Source organism: Corythoichthys intestinalis, chromosome 10 (genome assembly GCF_030265065.1).
Source record: "Corythoichthys intestinalis isolate RoL2023-P3 chromosome 10, ASM3026506v1, whole genome shotgun sequence".
NCBI lineage: Eukaryota > Metazoa > Chordata > Actinopteri > Syngnathiformes > Syngnathidae > Corythoichthys > Corythoichthys intestinalis.
In genome coordinates this window covers 49,845,606-49,863,569 of record NC_080404.1, presented here as the reverse complement: position 1 = coordinate 49,863,569, position 17,964 = coordinate 49,845,606, and the positions used below count along the sequence as shown (strand labels likewise).

Sequence of the window (17,964 nt, the reverse complement as noted above, 5' to 3'; positions counted from 1 at the left end):
AAATCATAGCGTGTTCAAATACTTATTTTCCTCCCTGTATCACCATTTCCATATATATTGTCATACCCATAATAGCTATACTTTTATCTAACTGTATATATGTGGTCTTCAGAGTACAGCATTTAATTTGCTTCTGTTAAAGTGCCTACAATGGCTTGTGTGAAAACACTTCCCTTCTCTTGCCACTCATTCACTTGTTTTTAGTTTTTCTGCCGCGGTGAAATTGATTATGGATTATTCAGCAGGAACTGCTTCCCTTTCATAAAAAAAGAAAGCGGCGGGAAAGCGATAGGACGAGGGATAAGAATGGATGTCCCGACGGCTGAATGGTCGGATAGTCCATTGAGAAGTCGGAAGATCACTTGTTTACCTTTTTTTTCTTCCTGAAAATAGGGGGTTGAGAGTGAAGATGGATAGTGAGAGGGCCAGATGAATGAGCGATATGGACCGAGGGGTATAAATGGACTGAGCTAGTTCAGGTAGCCATACCTGCCATAAGGCAGCCGCAGGTTTAATGGTGTATAAAAGCCTGGCACTCATCTATTATTGAGCTAAAGAGCGAGACTGCCAGGTGAGCACATACATCCCAGGAGGATACGGAAACGGACCTCTCACAAAATACCAGTGTTTGCGTGTGTGTTGTGAAACCTGAGTGGGGAGCATAAATACACACGGCATCTTGAGGTATTCCAACTCAAGCACTTTTAGGTAGTTTGCAGAAGGCCACATGGGAGGGCGGTATGTGCTGGATGCGGTCATATAGATGCAAGAGTATTTCCGTCGCAAAACCGCACTTAAAGCGACGATACACGTATGTTTTTGCACTCATTTGGCTCACTTGGGCATGCTCGCAGACGTATGCAAAGTTTTGCGTCTGTGTGATTCCTCCTTCATACGAACGTACACACATTGACAGATGTGCACACACAGACACATGCCCCCAAGTTTGTTTGTGTGTGAGTGTGTGTGGCTGTTCCATATGCATGTGGCTGTTTAGGCCTCACTACCCTGGGGCAGGACCTTAGGGCTCTGCTGCAGAGCAGGGCACTGCTTACAAGAGTCCACTTCAGGCCAAGTGCGTGTCGATATATTCCACTGTAGTTGACTAGCCGGAGTGGTTGGCCTCCGTGAACATTTAGTTGGGGAAAAAAAAAACTGCCCCCCCCCCCCCCAGCCCAAAGCCGTCAGGCAAATCGTATGCCAGTTTAAGCCAGCCCATTGCTTCAACACTGTTTCCTACCGCGTCTACATCTCGCTTCACTTACTAAAGGCCCCTTCAGACTTATAACCCGGTAAATTCCTGTTTAAGGTGACACGGGATTTTGCCGGGTCATGGCTTTCGCACATGGGGGAATGTCCCAGGAATAAACCAGGTTGTATGCGTGAAAGTGGCAGTCGACCCGGGAAATTGCTTTCACACATAAGGGCTGCCCTCATGTATGAAAGCAATTTTAACCCTTTAACACCGAACGTGTCGGCAGCGACGCGTTTACGCATATCGTCTTTGAAGCTTCGTCACGCTGTAATTACATCACCCACGTGCCGCTGGTTGGTCTCGTTTGAAAGTGCGGAAGTTGATGTCCACACCAGTTTTTATTTGAAGTCAATCGGCCTAGAAAAACGGGAGATAATGTCATTTGAGTTTTATAGTTTTATTGCACTCATAAATATGCATTAAAACGCTGCATGGACCATGTATCCATCTCCATATTTCCATCATTCCTTGTCCTTTTTCAAAACCGAAAGCAGCACAAAAGACTACTTATCCCAAGAGTCGTTGTGATGTCAGGAAGGACGAACCAAATGTGATCATTTTTAATACATTTCCAAGCGAGGCGCCAACTATTGAAAGGGAGGCATGCGAAGCAAGCAGCGGCCGGTGTTGTGCCGAAAAATGCACAACACCGGTTGGTTTGAGCGAGCGACTTTGAAACGTGCAGAATGAATTTAAAACTACATTTAGCACAAGCTAATGCATTATTTCATTTACTCAAGGAAGAAGATGAGTCGTATTTGTCGTTGTTTTCCTCTGATGAATCAGCGTCTCGGCGAGTAGAAGTGACAGTAGAGCGCAAACGACGAAAGAGTAGGCTGTGTGACGTTGTGTGTGACGCAGCTCCATGACCTGTTCAAGAAGAAGCTTTGAGTGCGCAAAAAAAAAAAAAAAAAACTTTATTGGGTCGCATGCCGGAAAATTTTGAATTGAACTACTTGTCAATATTTTTTAAAATACGTTTTTTCAATGTTACATATATTTTTTCTTCACTATAATCTTTTCAATTTTTATAGAGATGTCTGTTCAAGAAGCTTGATTGCATGTGCGTATATACTTTTGATAAGGTGATGGGTACAACACCTAACTTCACAAAGAGTTATCTTCTAAACCCTTTTCGTGTTAGATGATATACAGTGCCTTGCAAAAGTATTCGGCCCCCTTGAACCTTGCAACCTTTCGCCACATTTCAGGCTTCAAACATAAAGATATAACATTTTAATTTTTCGTCAAGAATCAACAACAAGTGGGACACAATCGTGAAGTGGAACAAAATTTATTGGATAATTTAAACTTTTTTAACAAATAAAAAACTGAAAAGTGGGGCGTGCAATATTATTCGGCCCCCTTGCGTTAATACTTTGTAGCGCCACCTTTTGCTCCAATTACAGCTGCAAGTCGCTTGGGGTATGTTTCTATCAGTTTTGCACATCGAGAGACTGACATTCTTGCCCATTCTTCCTTGCAAAACAGCTCGAGCTCAGTGAGGTTGGATGGAGAGTGTTTGTGAACAGCAGTCTTCAGCTCTTTCCACAGATTCTCGATTGGATTCAGGTCTGGACTTTGACTTGGCCATTCTAACACCTGGATACGTTTATTTTTGAACCATTCCATTGTAGATTTGGCTTTATGTTTATGGATCATTGTCCTGTTGGAAGATAAATCTCCGTCCCAGTCTCAGGTCTTGTGCAGATACCAACAGGTTTTCTTCCAGAATGTTCCTGTACTTGGCTGCATCCATCTTCCCGTCAATTTTAACCATCTTCCCTGTCCCTGCCGAAGAAAAGCAGGCCCAAACCATGATGCTGCCACCACTATGTTTGACAGTGGGGATGGTGTGTTCAGGGTGATGAGCTGTGTTGCTTTTACGCCAAACATATCGTTTTACATTGTGGCCAAAAAGTTCAATTTTGGTTTCATCTGACCAGAGCACTTTCTTCCACATGTTTGGTGTGTCTCCCAGGTGGCTTGTGGCAAACTTTAAACAAGACTTTTTATGGATATCTTTGAGAAATGGCTTTCTTCTAGCCACTCTTCCATAAATGCCAGATTTGTGCAGTGTACAAGTGATTGTTGTCCTATGGACAGACTCTCCCACCTCAGCTGTAGATCTCTGCAGTTCATCCAGAGTGATCATGGGCCTCTTTGCTGCATCTCTGATCAGTTTTCTCCTTGTTTGAGAAGAAAGTTTGGAAGGACGGCCGGGTCTTGGTAGATTTGCAGTGGTCTGATGCTCCTTCCATTTCAATATGATGGCTTGCACAGTGCTCCTCGAGATGTTTAAAGCTTGGGAAATCTTTTTGTATCCAAATCCGGCTTTAAACTTCTCTACAACAGTATCTCGGACCTGCCTGGTGTGTTCCTTGGTTTTCATAATGCTCTCTGCACATTAAACAGAACCCTGAGACTATTACAGAGCAGGTGCATTTATACGGAGACTTGATTACACACAGGTGGATTCTATTTATCATCATCGGTCATTTAGGACAACATTGGATCATTCAGAGATCCTCACTGAACTTCTGGAGTGAGTTTGCTGCACTGAAAGTAAAGGGGCCGAATAATATTGCACGCCCCACTTTTCAGTTTATTTGTTAAAAAAGTTTAAATTATCCAATAAATGTTGTTCCACTTCACGATTGTGTCCCACTTGTTGTTGATTCTTGACAAAAAAATTAAATTTCATATCTTTGTTTGAAGCCTGAAATGTGGCGAAAGGTTGCAAGATTCAAGGGGGCCGAATACTTTTGCAAGGCACTGTATTTGAACACCCTGCTATTTTTGCAAGTTCTCCCACTTAGAAATCATGGAGGAGTCTGAAATTTTCATCTTAGGTGCATGTCCACTGTGAGAAAGATAATCTAAAAAAACATTCAGAAATCACAATGCATGATTTTTAACAATTTACTTGAGTGGTACAGCTGCAAATAAGTATTTGGACACCCATCTATAAGCTAGATTTCTGACCCTGAAAGACCAGTTAGTCTGCCTATTAAAAGTCCACCTCCACTCCATGTCTTATCCTGAGGGCAGGATCGAGCGATAAGAGCTTTACTTTCTAGTTGCCACCGGGCTGAGATGAATGTAAACGTTATTACGTGATTTAGCCCCGCTGAGAAAGGCAGCAATGTGCCAGTAGGCATTAGGAGTGCGACGGTTTGCGGTTCAAAGCCGAACCGTAAGGTTCGCCCTGTACGGTTCAATACGCCTTTATGAACCGCGCCTTTTCGGTTTTGCAATTAATTTATTCCGAACGCTTGTGGAATGAATTGGTCGAGCTCTGTGTGCACAGCTGTGGAGAAATTCCCGCCCGCCGCAAGTAAATGTCCGATCGCTGTCAAGCACCTGTGTATTAGAAGCCGAGTAACACCCTCTCTCGCTTACGAGCGAAGTGGAAGTGAAACAAGAAAGAAAACAAAAAGCTATGGCGAGCGTAGGAGTGGAGAGACCGAATTTTGAAGAAGCACTGGCTTCTTTTGAATCGGCGGTGTGGCAGCATTTCGGTTTCCCCGTGGACTACAATGCGGAGGGAGAGAAAATATTGAAAAAGATTTTAATTAAATCATTTTCTAATTGTATTTAACGTTACAGACATAATATGTTACACTCATCCAGAGTCTTTAGTTTAGGCTTAAGGTAGGGTTATCAAATTTATCCCGATAACGGTGGTAATTAATTTTTAAAAAATGTATCACGTTAAAATATTTAACGCAATTAATGCATGTGTTGCACGACCCACTCACGCATTGTCGAGCTCAATTTGTAATGGCGCCGTTTTACCTATATTGAGAGATAAAAGGCAGCGTAAAATGAGTAGAGTGAATTTTGGCAGCCCTTGGAGCCTTTTTTTTTAATTGGCTAAAGCCTTACAATCCCTCTCCCTGCAATTAGAAATATCAGGAGAAGCAATGTGGGGAAGCAAGGTAGCAATTGATCTTTTTCTTAACACCTTAGTTTATTTCCCAACGCAGAGAAAATATATCAATTGGTAGCACTACGCACAGTCATGGTTCCACTTCCCATCATGCCTTTGGGCATGGCTACAGTATCATTTACTGAAAGCTCAACAAATACACTAGATGGGAATATTTAGTCACAATATACTAAGTCACATGTCTTTCTATCCGTGGATCCCTCTCACAGAAAGAATGTTAATAATGTAAATGCCATCTTTAGGATTTATTGTCATAATAAACAAATACAGTACTTATGTACTGTATGTTGAATGTATATATTCGTCGGACTTTTATTCATTTTTTTCCCGAATGCATTGCCAAAATGTATATGATCGGTAAAATTATCGGGAATGATTGGAATTGAATCGGGAGCAAAAAAAAGCAATCGGATTGGGAAATATCGGGATCGGCAGATACTCAAACTAAAACGATCGGGATCGGATCGGGAGCAAAAAAACATGATCGGAACAACCCTGGTGAAAACACATGACAGGCTTCGTTAATTTATTTACAACGCTTGACCCGCGTTATATTGTTCGCTCGCGGACATATTTCTCCAACAACTTATTCCCCGACATTAATGAAATGGCACGCAAAGCCATCGAAGATGACTTCGCCAAAGCACATAGTTTCGCCGTGACCACTGATAGTTGGACGTCCCATGCTACAGAGTGCTACTAACTAATTGTGACGGTCCACTATATTTCATACCTGTCAAGTTGTACGGTCTCGGCGTAATTTGTACAAGTGAGCAATGATTTTTAAATGTGTACGCCGTACGTTACGTTCAAATTCTGTACGTTTTTTGTGCATTACGTTTTTTTTCCTCCGTTCGTTAATACGTTGGTTGAATGATGCGAGAAAAGTCAGAGGCACGGAGAGAGAAGAGTGTTTGTTGTGATGCTGTAGCAAACGCAATGCTAGGCTAGGTGGCTCCAATATTTCCTGACTGTAGCCGACAGCCTACAACCTACGCCTCGATATCTCATGCATACAGAACTACATGCGAAATGACACTCGGTAGCGTTAGTAAACAGCCGCCATTTTAGAGCAGTAAACTTCTCAGAAAGGCTCTGTTGTAGTGACCCTTCCTAGTGAACCTAAGTAACCTTTTTATCTAAAATACTCCTAAATCAGCAAAATCTTGACTTGAGTCTATCATTAAATGATGAAACAGTTTTAAAATTTTAATATGTCAAAAGTAGACAGAAGGGAACTAATCATGATGTGTGATAACAACACAACACAACACAAAAATACACACGGTCCCCGGCTTCAACTGGGACCGTGCCACGTAAGATGTGCATGCTGAAAAGCACCTCATACCCACTGTGAAGTATGGGGGTGGGTCAGTGATGCTGTGGGGCTGTTTCGCTTCCAAAGGCCCTGAGAACCTTGTTCGGGTGCATGGCATCATGAATGCTTTGAAATACCAGGACATTTTAAATCAAAATCTGTTGCCTTCTGCCCGAAAGCTGAAGATGGGTCGTCACTGGGTCTTTCAGCAAGACAATGACCCTAAACATATGGCTAAATCTATACAGAAATGGTTCACCAGACACAAAATCAAGCTCCTCCCATGGCCATCTCAGTCCCCAGACCTTGTTTTGTTGGCAAAAGGGGGTTGTACAAAATATTAACACCAGGGGTGCTAATAGTTGTGACCCACATTATTTGATGTCAAATATTTTTTTCTTTATGTGGGATTTTTTCCCCACTGAACGAATGCACTTGTATTGAAGGTTGGATTTTTCTCTTTTTTTTCCATTAGCGTCCCATAAAATTTGGAAAAAAAAAATAAATTAAAAAAAAAAAAATTTGAAGCTAAAAAACACATCTTTTTCAGGGGTGCCAATAATTATGGAGGGCACTGTATGTCCTCCACACCATTCTCACCTTTTTAACCCCTGACCCATTTTCATGCCTGCACATAGTTCTTCCTCAAAACAATGTTAGTGGAATTATCATGAGTATTACCTCAAGAACACCATCCCTACTTTGAAGCGTGGGGGTGGTAGACTCATGCTTTGGGATATTTTTCTGCACATGGGACAGGATGAGTGCACTGTATTAAATAGAGGATGAATGGGACTCTGTATTGTGAGACTTTGTGGAACAACCTCTTTCCTTCAGTCAGAGAATTGAAGATGGGTCGTGCCTGGGTCTTCCAACATGACATTGACCCGAAGCACACAGCCAGGAAAACCAAGGAGTGGCTCAATAAGAAGCATAACAAGGTTTTAGCATGCCCTAGCCTGTCTCCAGACCTAAACTCAATAGAAAAAAATGTTTGGAGGGAGCTCAAACTCCGTTTTTCTCAGTGACAGTCCAGAAACCTGACTGATGGGTGGGCTAAGATCCCTCCTGTAGTGTGTGCAAACCTGTGGAAAAACTATAGGAAACGTTTGACGTTTGTTGTAATTGCAAACAAAGGCTACTGTACCAACAACTGCATTAACATTCGTTTTCTCAGGTGTTCAAATACTTATTTGCAGCTGTTTCACAAAAATAAATCATTAGAAAATCAAACCAAACTAAGCTGTTCTTAATTTGTCAATAAAGTGAGTTTTACGTGTGTTTATCAATAAATTTTTGTGTGTGTTTTGAAGGTGTGGTGGGGGTGGTGAAGGGCATGCAGGCGCTCGATGTCACCCCGGACCTTGACACTCTATCCACCTATGTCTATCCAGCCTTCTCTAGCGTTGAGGCAGCACGACTGGCCCTCAAGGTAATCTTTGTGTTTGGATATGCATAGAACACGGGCTACAGTGAAAGTTTTTGTTGGTTTTTAAAATGTTAACAGTGATCCCCTGTTTTTCGCGGGTAATGGTAGTTTTTACTACAACACAGTTAAGTATTTGACATTCAACCAACTAATGCAAGGTAAACAGAATTGTTCCCCTTATTCCCATGGGTGACAAAAACCTTTTCCTTTAGATTCGTCCATAATAAGTGTCCCACACCATTTCAACCTGTCCATTTATGATTGAAAAAGTTTGCAAATATCAGTTCCTTAGAATCCTGATGCAAATTAGTCCTGGCGCAAATTATAACACTTATACATTGGGTGAGTGAATTTCCTACCTTGAAGTAATTTCAGTCCTTTGGCTTTGCTTCAACTCTTGGCCCCCAGATGCGGAGGTGAGGCCAGTACCCTCGCAAACCGAGGCCATGCACAGACTTGACTGGATGTTATTTCTTCCTGTGGGAACTCTGGGTATATCGCAGTCTGGTTCGAAGGACCAATTAATTGTCAAGTTCATATTCAAATCCTTATGAAGACATTTATAAACTTACTTAAAATAAGGAGAGAAGCAGAGGATTATAATGCCTCTGCAAAACAGAATTGGGGGCGTCTTTGGTCCCTTTCTTCGATCACCCGCCGATGATCAGAACTATGTCGTCTAGAGGGACCCTTTGTGATGGACGGCATCCTTTGTTTTGCTGAATAGTTCACTCGGCACGTCAAATGTAGAAGGAGTGCGCTAATTTCACCCCTTCCCTCTTTTCAGGTTTCTCCAGTATCAGTATACTGCACTGGTCCAATCCCCACTCTGAGAGTTCTTGGTTGGCTCGAAGTTTCTTCCAAATACAGTGCGGCAAATAAGTATATAGTCAAACACTAATTGTGCAAGTTCTTCCACTTGAAAATATTAGAGAGGCCTGTACTTGTCAACATGGGTAAACCTCAACCATGAGAGACGGAATGTAGAAAAAAAAACCCCAAAAAATCACATTTTTTGATTTTTAAAGAATTTATTTGCAAATCATGGTGGAAAATAAGTATTTGGTCAATACCAAAAGTTCATCTCAATACTTTATTATGTACCCTTTGTTGGCAATAAGGGAGGCCAAACGTTTTTTGGAAGTCTTTACAAGCTTTTCACACACTGTTGCTGGTATTTTGGCCCATTCCACCATGCAGATCTCCTCTAGAGCAGTGATGTTTTGGGGCTGTTGTTGCGCAACACGGACTTTCAACTCCCTCCACAAATTTTCTATGGGTTTGAGATCTGGAGACTGGCTAGGCCACACCAGGACCTTGAAATGCTTCTTACGAAGCCACTCCTTTGTTGCCCTGGCTGTGTGTTTGGGATCATTGTGATGCTGAAAGACCCAGCCATGTCTCATCTTCAAAGCCCTTGCTAATGGAAGGAGATTTTCACTCAAAATCTCTCTATAAGTGGCCCCATTCATTCTTTCCTTTACACAGATCAGTCATCCTGGTCCCTTTGCAGAAAACCAGCCCAAAAGCATGATGTTTCCACCCCCATGCTTCACAGTGGGTTTGGTGTTCTTCGGATGCAATTCAGTATTCTTTCTCCTCCAAACGCGTTTCAACCAAAAAGCTCTATTTTGGTTTCATATGATCATAACACATTCTCCCAGTCCTCTTCTGGATCATCCAAATGCTCTCTAGCGAACCGCAGACGGGCCTGGACCTGTACTTTCTTCAGCAGGGGGACACGTCTGGCAGTGCAGGATTGTGCTGGCGCATTGTGTTACTGATTGTAGCCTTTGTTACTGTGGTCCCAGCTCTCTGTAGGTCATTCACTAGGTCCCCCGTGTGGGTCTGGGATTTTTGCTCACCGTTCTTATCATTTTGACGCCCTGGGGTGAGATCTTGCAAGGAGACCCAGATCGGGGGAGATTATCAGTGGTCTTGTATGTCTTCCATTTTTCTAATAATTGCTCCCACAGTTGATTTCTTTACACTAAGCGTTTTACCTATTGCAGATTCAGTCTTCCCAGCCTGTACAGGTCTACAATTTTGTCTCTGGTGTCCTTCGACAGCTCTTTTGTCTTGGCCATAATGGAGTTTGGAGTGTGACTGACTGAGGTTGTGGACACAGGTGTCTTTTATATTGATAATGAGTTAAAACAGGTGCCATTAATACAGGTAACGAGTCGAGCCTCGTTAGACCTCGTTAGAAGAAGTTAGAGCTCTTTGACAGCCAGAAATCTTGCTTGTTTGTAGGTGACCAAATACTTATTTTGCACTCTAATTTGGAAATAAATTCTTAAAACTCAAACAACGTGATTTTCTGGGTTTTTTTTCAACATTGTGTCTCTTATGGTTGAGGTTTACCTATGTTGACAGTTACAGGCCTCTCTAATCTTTTCAAGTAGGAGAACTTGCACAATTGGTGGTTGACCAAATACTTATTTGCCCCACTGTATGTGCTCACCCAATACCATACCGTAATTGAATGAACATCCTCCCAAATTCCCCATTCTCCTTCTCTGGCAAAAGCAAAGCAGCAACCCTGTCACTCATCGTTAACTTTAACAAGCAAACTCCAGCTGCCTGTTGAGCAAGAATAGCAGCAGGAGGGAGAGGCTTTGCGTGATGGGATTGGGATGTCTATTTAAAATACTATATACAGTGGTACCTCGACATATGACCGCTTCGACACACGATCTTTTCTACATCCGACGTAAAATTTGACTCGCCATTTGTTTCTACATCCGACAACATGCTCGAAATACGACGATATGATAGCACCGCAAACGAACGCACGGCGGATTTTCCTGTGTGAGAAATCAACACAGGTTTCCAAAAAGTTGGTGAAACAAGGAAAAACGTGATGTTTACCTTTGAAATGAAGATGCAAATTATAGAAAAATATGAGTGTGGGGTGCGCATCCATGAGCTGGCTCAACAATACAGCTCCACGGTCCTCTTCCGACCACTGTTCGCCAGTCTTTATAAGTTAAGGTGACAATTATTATTGTGGTAACATCGCCAAAGAAATCGCCAGCTTTGTCACGTTTTTATCATTTATTTAAGAAATTATTCAACACAAAACGCCGATTTCCCTCCGCAGTTGACTGTGCTCTTGAGAACATGAAAGTATTATCTCTACCGCACTGACCTATCTCACTGTGACGTCAGCCCCGCGGTGCGTTCAGGCACAGCAAAAAGTGTCCGCCACATTAGAATCCGATGTGTTACATTATTTAGAGGAATCATTGTTAATCATTATTATTATTAATATATTATTCCGATTTTTATTCATAACTTATTTGTTTTGCTATGTTTAATTCCCATTTGTAATAGTACAGGCAGTATCAAGGATTTAGTGTAGGTTTTTGGGCTGTGGAACAAATTAATGGACTGGTAATGTATTCCTATGGGAAAATCCTGCTCGACATACGACCATTTTGACTTACAAACAAGGTCCTGGAACTACTTAACTTCGTATGTAGAGGTACCAACCACTGTAGTTTTTATTGACGAGGAAAACGCGACGAAGAGAGCTGCAAAATGTCATTGTTTCTGTCTCTTCAATATTTTTACAGGATATTCTTTTTATCCAAGTATTTTCCCCAATTGCTAAATAAATGGCATGGTCATGACAAATAACAATCTTGTGCTAAATGGAATATGAAATAATAAAAATGCACTTATTCAGGACGACATGGCAAAATTAGTCCATAATGGTCAAAACTGTCGACTTCACCTTTACTGTCGCACCTCCCGAACGATATTTTATGACACCTAAATCGGACATACTGTATGTCATTTCCCTTCCCCGGCTTCGGAGAATGTAAACAAACCAAGAGGCGTGACAGCTAGCCGACATGCTAACCCGAACCGAGTGATGTTTCAAAGTCTTCGAAGCGGAAAATCACACATAACTAGCCCGGATTATTTGACATGACGACTGGGTTGTCGATTGTCTTTGTGGATGGGCAAACCGCCCGGCGGAGAACAATTTATAATTCGTTCCCCGGATGAGGGCGGCTGCAGTTGTTGTGCAGCTAACGTGCAGCTAATGTGCACGAGGAGAGCTTTTTACATGCCTATCAATAATCAAACGTAAGTAGTCCTTAATTTAAAGAAAGTTTGTAGTGTTGACTTTGTAATCGCTGTATTCGTATTTGACATAATACAAAACAAGATGTTTACTCACTTCCTCGTAAGTCCAATGGTCCCACAGTAGTAGGGCTTGGCCAATATCCACGGTGAATGGGAACCTTTTGAAACTCCAAAAAGGCGCACACGCCTCTTCCTCATAAAGCAAGATTTTTCTGCAGCCGTTTGGCTGGCGTGATGCGAAAAATAAACGTATTAATCCGCAAAATCAGCTGAATCCTTAGTCCTCATACACAACAGTACAACTGTGTAGTGAACAGTGTTGTTAATCTTACTGAAAAAAAGTAATTAATTATAGTTACAAATTACTTCTCCCAAAAAGTAATTGCGTTACTAACTCAATTACCTGAATGTAAGAGTAATCAGTTACTTGGCAAAGTAATTGGTGATAATTACCCCCCCAAAAAAAAAAAAAAAAAAAAAAAAAAAAAAACATTGGCCACACTATGTGAAGTTTTTTGTGGAGGTTTTTGGTACAATTGGCCCGAGCCCAATTCTTTACCCTAATTTACCCTTTACCCTGAATCAACTGTTAAAAGTTGTTAAAACTGCTCCCATTGTTGCATTAGTTCCCTTCTCTCTACTTTCGACATATGAAAGTTTTAAAACTGTTTCATCATTTAAAGATAGATTCAAGTCAAGATTTTGCCGATTTAGAAGTATTTTAGATAAAAAGTTACTTAGGTTCGCGAGGAAGGTTCTCTACAACAGAGCCGTCCTAAAAAGCCTACTGCTTTAAGATGGCGGCTGTCATTTTGCATCTAGTTATATCTATATACAGTACATGGTGTATCTACCATGTCTACCATATCTACCATAACATGCGGGCGTAGTTTGTCCGGCTATCGGCTACAACATGTATTATTGGAGCTACCTAGCATCGCGTTTGCTCGGCGTCACAACTTTCTTGCCTCCTCCCCGCTCCTGCTCTGCTCTGTCGTCTCGGTGAGTTCGTCTCCCTCAGACTTTTCGACCAATATAGTAACGCATGCCTTTCCGTCCTCAGTAACGGTAACGGCGTTGCCAAGATGAGAAAAGTAATTAATTAGATTACCCACTACTGAAAAAAATAACGCCGTTAGTAACGCCGTTATATTGTAACGCCGTTATTAACAACACTGGTAGTGAAGAGGACGCCTTCACCCGTACACGTCACAGCGCCCTCCTCCTCAATGCAAGACCGAAGCCGGAAGTCACTCATTTTCATGGCGCGGGATTCAAAAAACTAAATAAATATAGCGATCGCTTCCACACACATCCAAGCGGTCCATATCATTCAGGAGCAAAAAATACCGCGTGGATTATGAAATAAACATGCACTTTAAACAATTTAGTGTTTATCTATACAATGCATTATCCCTTGTTTTTGTGCCAGGTTTATAATAAATTTCAACTGGGAGTCCCAAATGGCTTGAAGCAAGCTTGCTAGAAAGAGGCATTAAGGAATACTATAAAAAAGTGTGTTTTAATGAGTTAGTGTTTCAGTTTGGATGTGTTGAAAGCATGTTGCAAAGAGAAAAATGTAAAAAAAAAATTGATGTGCTTGTTTTCTGTTGGATTTTCATGTTTTCCTCTTTATATGTAACTTAAGATAATGTTCCATCTTTTCAGGAGGCAGGCATCTCATTGGACTCTGAGCGTTTCCAATATTCGGAGATTCGTATAATGGCTGCAAGTAACTTGGCTCAACTCTATACCATGTGTAGGTACACACATAGACACACACATCCAGGCACGCTTCAACAGATTCCAAGCAAGCTTGCCCTGCATCTTAAGCACCCATCATTATGAAAATTGCTGCTACGCCTGCGGGCTAATTGGTCCGGTGCTATCTAAAAAAAAACCATACATCCACACACACTTTTCGGTGCTCATCAGACCTTTTAAGAGATTAGTGTGTGTGAATATGTAAAGAGCGAAGGACGGGAGGCGCCTCAACCAGGCAGAAGAGCGCAAAGTAAAGGGGGCCCTAGTTAAATAATGGATGACACTTGCCAATGTTTGTCTTTTTAGTTGGTTTTAGTGTGTGTTGCTTATTTTTGCATTTAGTGTATTTCAGGAATATGATCAAATTTAATCTAAATACCGTAATTTCCTGAATATAACGCGCACTTTTTTCCCCCAAAATGAACTTGTAAAATCATGGTGCGCATTATAAACGGGTACATGGATGGAGACAGAAATATATATATGTATATATACATATATATACACAGTAGTGTATATTTTTATTATATTATGTATATACAGGATATACTGTATGTATATATTTTCCCCAAGTGGAAGCTTCCATGATCCTAATAAATTTAATAATTAAAAAAAAAATATATATATATATTTTAGGGTTGTTCCGATCATGTTTTTTTGCTCCGAATCTGATCGTTTTAGTTTGAGTATCTGCCGATCCCGATATTCCCCGATCCGATTGCTTTTTTTTGCTCCCGATTCAATTCCAATCAATCCCGATAATTTTCCCCGATCATATACATTTTGGCAATGCATTAAGAAAAAAATGAATAAAACTCGGACGAATATATACATTCAACATACAGTACATAAGTACTTTATTTGTTTATTATGACAATAAATCCTCAAGATGACATTTACATTATTAACATTTTTTCTGTGAGAGGGATCCACGGATGGAAAGACTTGTGACTTTGTATATTGTGACTAAATATTGCCATCTAGTGTATTTGTTGAGCTTTCAGTAAATGATACTGTAACCATGCCCAGATGCATGATGGGAAGTGGAACCATGACTGTGCGTAGTGCTACCAATTGATATATCTTCTCTGCGTTGGGAAATAACATAAGGTGTAAAGAAAAAGATTGACTTGTTTCCCCACATTGCTTCCCATGATATTTCTAATCGTAGGTAGAGGGATTGTAAGGCTTTCGCCAATTAAAAAAAGGCTCCAAAGGCTGCCAAAATTCACTCTACTCATTTTACGCTGCCTTTTATCACTCTATATAGGTAAAACGGCGCCATTACAGATTGAGCGCGACAATGCGTGAGTGGGTCGCGCAGCGCATGCATTAATTGCGTTAAATATTTTAACATGATATATATTTTTAAAAAATTAATTACCGCCGTTATCGGGATAAATTCTATAACCCTACCTTAAGCCTAAACTAAAGACTCTGGATGAGTGTAATATATTATGTCTGTAACGTTAAATACAATTAGAAAACGATTTAATAAAAAAAAATAGATATATTAAAAAACGGCATGGCCGATATCTTTTTGCCGATTCCGATACTTTGAAAATGACGTGATCGGACCCGATCGATCGGGATGCCATCTCACCATGGGGACATCTCTAAAATATTTATGTATATATATATATATATATATATTTATGAACCGATTTTAAAAATTTTTTATTGACACGGCCACGTTGTGTTGAAGAAACGTATGCGGCGATCCGTTGCTTACCATTACGGTACGTGACGTCACCATTTTGTTTCGGTAATACTTCACTCTGATCGGCCGAATGATTTCATCTGTGTTAAATTCTGCTTTTTTCACTCTTCATAAAGCACAGAATTTAGTTTCTTGAACTCATTTGAGTCAACGTTTATTGCAGCTCCGCAACTCGGACCATAACAAACGTAACAACACAGACTTCCTGTGTGTGTCCGTCAACTATATCTGTCCCTCGGAAAACTCAAACCCAAATAACAATAGTTCCTATTGTTACTGTCGAGTTGACAGCGATGAGCTGTCACGGATTTCCGACTTACGTTCTCACTTTCATTTTACCGTATCAATCCATGGAAGAAACATTTATTCATCACGATGAAACGAGCAAGTTATACAGCATCCTTTAAAAGAAAAGTCACATCTGTTTTGTTTTCTCTTAGATTCTGGTAAGTAGGAGAAGTTGTCAAGTCATATTGCTACCGCAAATATTGTCAGTTTATGGTAATGTTTTGAACTACCAATGTGCTATGCTTGTGTTGTGTTTCACCAGTCAGTAAAATGACATTTCTGTATCTGTACACGAGCTCTGTTTTCTTGTATTCTTCTATTTATTGGTGCTAAAATTAGGGTGCGCGTTATAAACGAGTACAATAATTTCCCCTAGATTTTACAAGTAAATTTGGGGTGCGCATTATACACGGGTGCGCCTTATATTCGGGAAATTACAGTAAATAAATCCTAACATTTTAGCACCCTGCCTTATTTTTATCTCAAGGTGCTGAATGTCAGTACCACCTGTGAGACCTGGCAGTAGTCAATGAGATTTGTTTGATTTTAATGATTAAAAAAAATCCCCACTGGTAATAGTGGAACAAAAAAAAGTTCCAGCATAAAACTGTAGCCAGCATAAACCATTTATTGATGGTACACTTTTTTAGTAATATTGTAGCAAGTTAAGTGTAAAATTCGGGGGGGGGGAAATGAAATGAAGGACAAAAGTACATCTTTGTCGATAAGTGATGTCACTAATAGGGATGTCCCGATCACGTGTTTAGAAATTGGGCCGATCGCGCCTTTTTTCACAAGATTGGGAATCGGGTGAAAAGGATCGTGTTTTTAATCAAAAACATACTAAGGCTGTCAAATGATTAAAATTTTTAATCGAGTTAATTACAGCTTAAAAATAAATTAATCGTAATTAATCGCAAATCAAACCATCTATAAAATATGCCATATTTTTCTGTAAATTATTGTTAGAATGGAAAGATAAGACACAAGACAGATATATACATTCAACATACGCTACATAAGTGCTATATTTGTTTATTATAACAATAAATCAACAAGATGGCATTAACATTATTAACATTCTCTGAAAGCGATCCATGGATAGAAAGACTTGTAGTTCTGAAAAGATAAATGTTAGTACTTTTTAAAATTTTCAATCGAAAAATAAACTAGTAGCTCGCCATTGTTGATGTCAATAATTACACCATGCTCACTCCCTAAACCCATTAAAATCATTTTGGCCCAAGCGCCGGCAGAGGGCGCCAAACAACAAAAAAGAAGTAACAAGCGGACATTACACTGCTATCATTTTAATCTGTTTGAGCGGGGCATGTGCGTTAATTGCGTCAAATATTTTAACGTGATTAATTTAAAAAATTAATTACCGCCCGTTAACGCGATAATTTTGACAGCCCTAGTATATATAAATATATATATATCCTAGGGCTGTCAAACAATTAAAATTTTTAATCGAGTTAAATACAGCTTAAAAATTAATCGTAAGTAATCGCAATTAATCGCAATTCAAACCATCTATAAAATATGCCATATTTTTCTGTAAATTATACATACTGTAAAATAAATTGTTGGAATGGAAAGATAAGACACAAGATGGATATATACATTCAACACACGGTACATAAGGACTGTAGTGGGCATTTCACTCTACTGTCATTTAAATCTGTCTATGCTGTCCTCACTCCGAAGCGTCTACTTTTTCCAAAGCTAGACAGCAAGTGAACGACGCCTTAATAATCAGACTTCTTCCTTTTTCATCTGATTTATTAATAAAATGGCCTCAAACCATTGTCCTCTTTAGACTGTCGTAAAACTACAAAAAAAAGTACAGAAGCATTGCATTAGCAACAACGTTAGCTTAGCACGCTATACAGGTTCACTAAACATAAACAAAAAGCATCTCATACAAAATATATAACATTTCGCTTACTAACATAATATGTACATTCTTTACAACAACCATACTTACGGACAAATCTTGTCCAAGGATCATATAAGCACAACATTACAACGTAGGCGTCAGCCCGAGACGTCGTGCAGCCATATTGAACTGGCAAGAAAACAATAAACCATGTCGCAAAGCGACCACAAGAGTTCGCTGTTAGACAGCACAAAAAGCCTT

The 17,964-nt window shown here is 40.2% G+C and overlaps 1 protein-coding gene across 1 annotated transcript in view; it reads left to right on the top strand.

The window, feature by feature from the left end:
* lrpprc (leucine-rich pentatricopeptide repeat containing) overlaps positions 1-17,964 on the top strand; it is a 206,875-nt gene that overhangs the window by 45,445 nt on the left and 143,466 nt on the right. The window contains exons 12-13 of the mRNA XM_057849140.1: positions 7,839-7,957; positions 13,721-13,811. Of these exons, the coding sequence (XP_057705123.1) occupies positions 7,839-7,957; positions 13,721-13,811 (210 nt within the window). The remainder of the gene's footprint in view (positions 1-7,838; positions 7,958-13,720; positions 13,812-17,964) is intronic.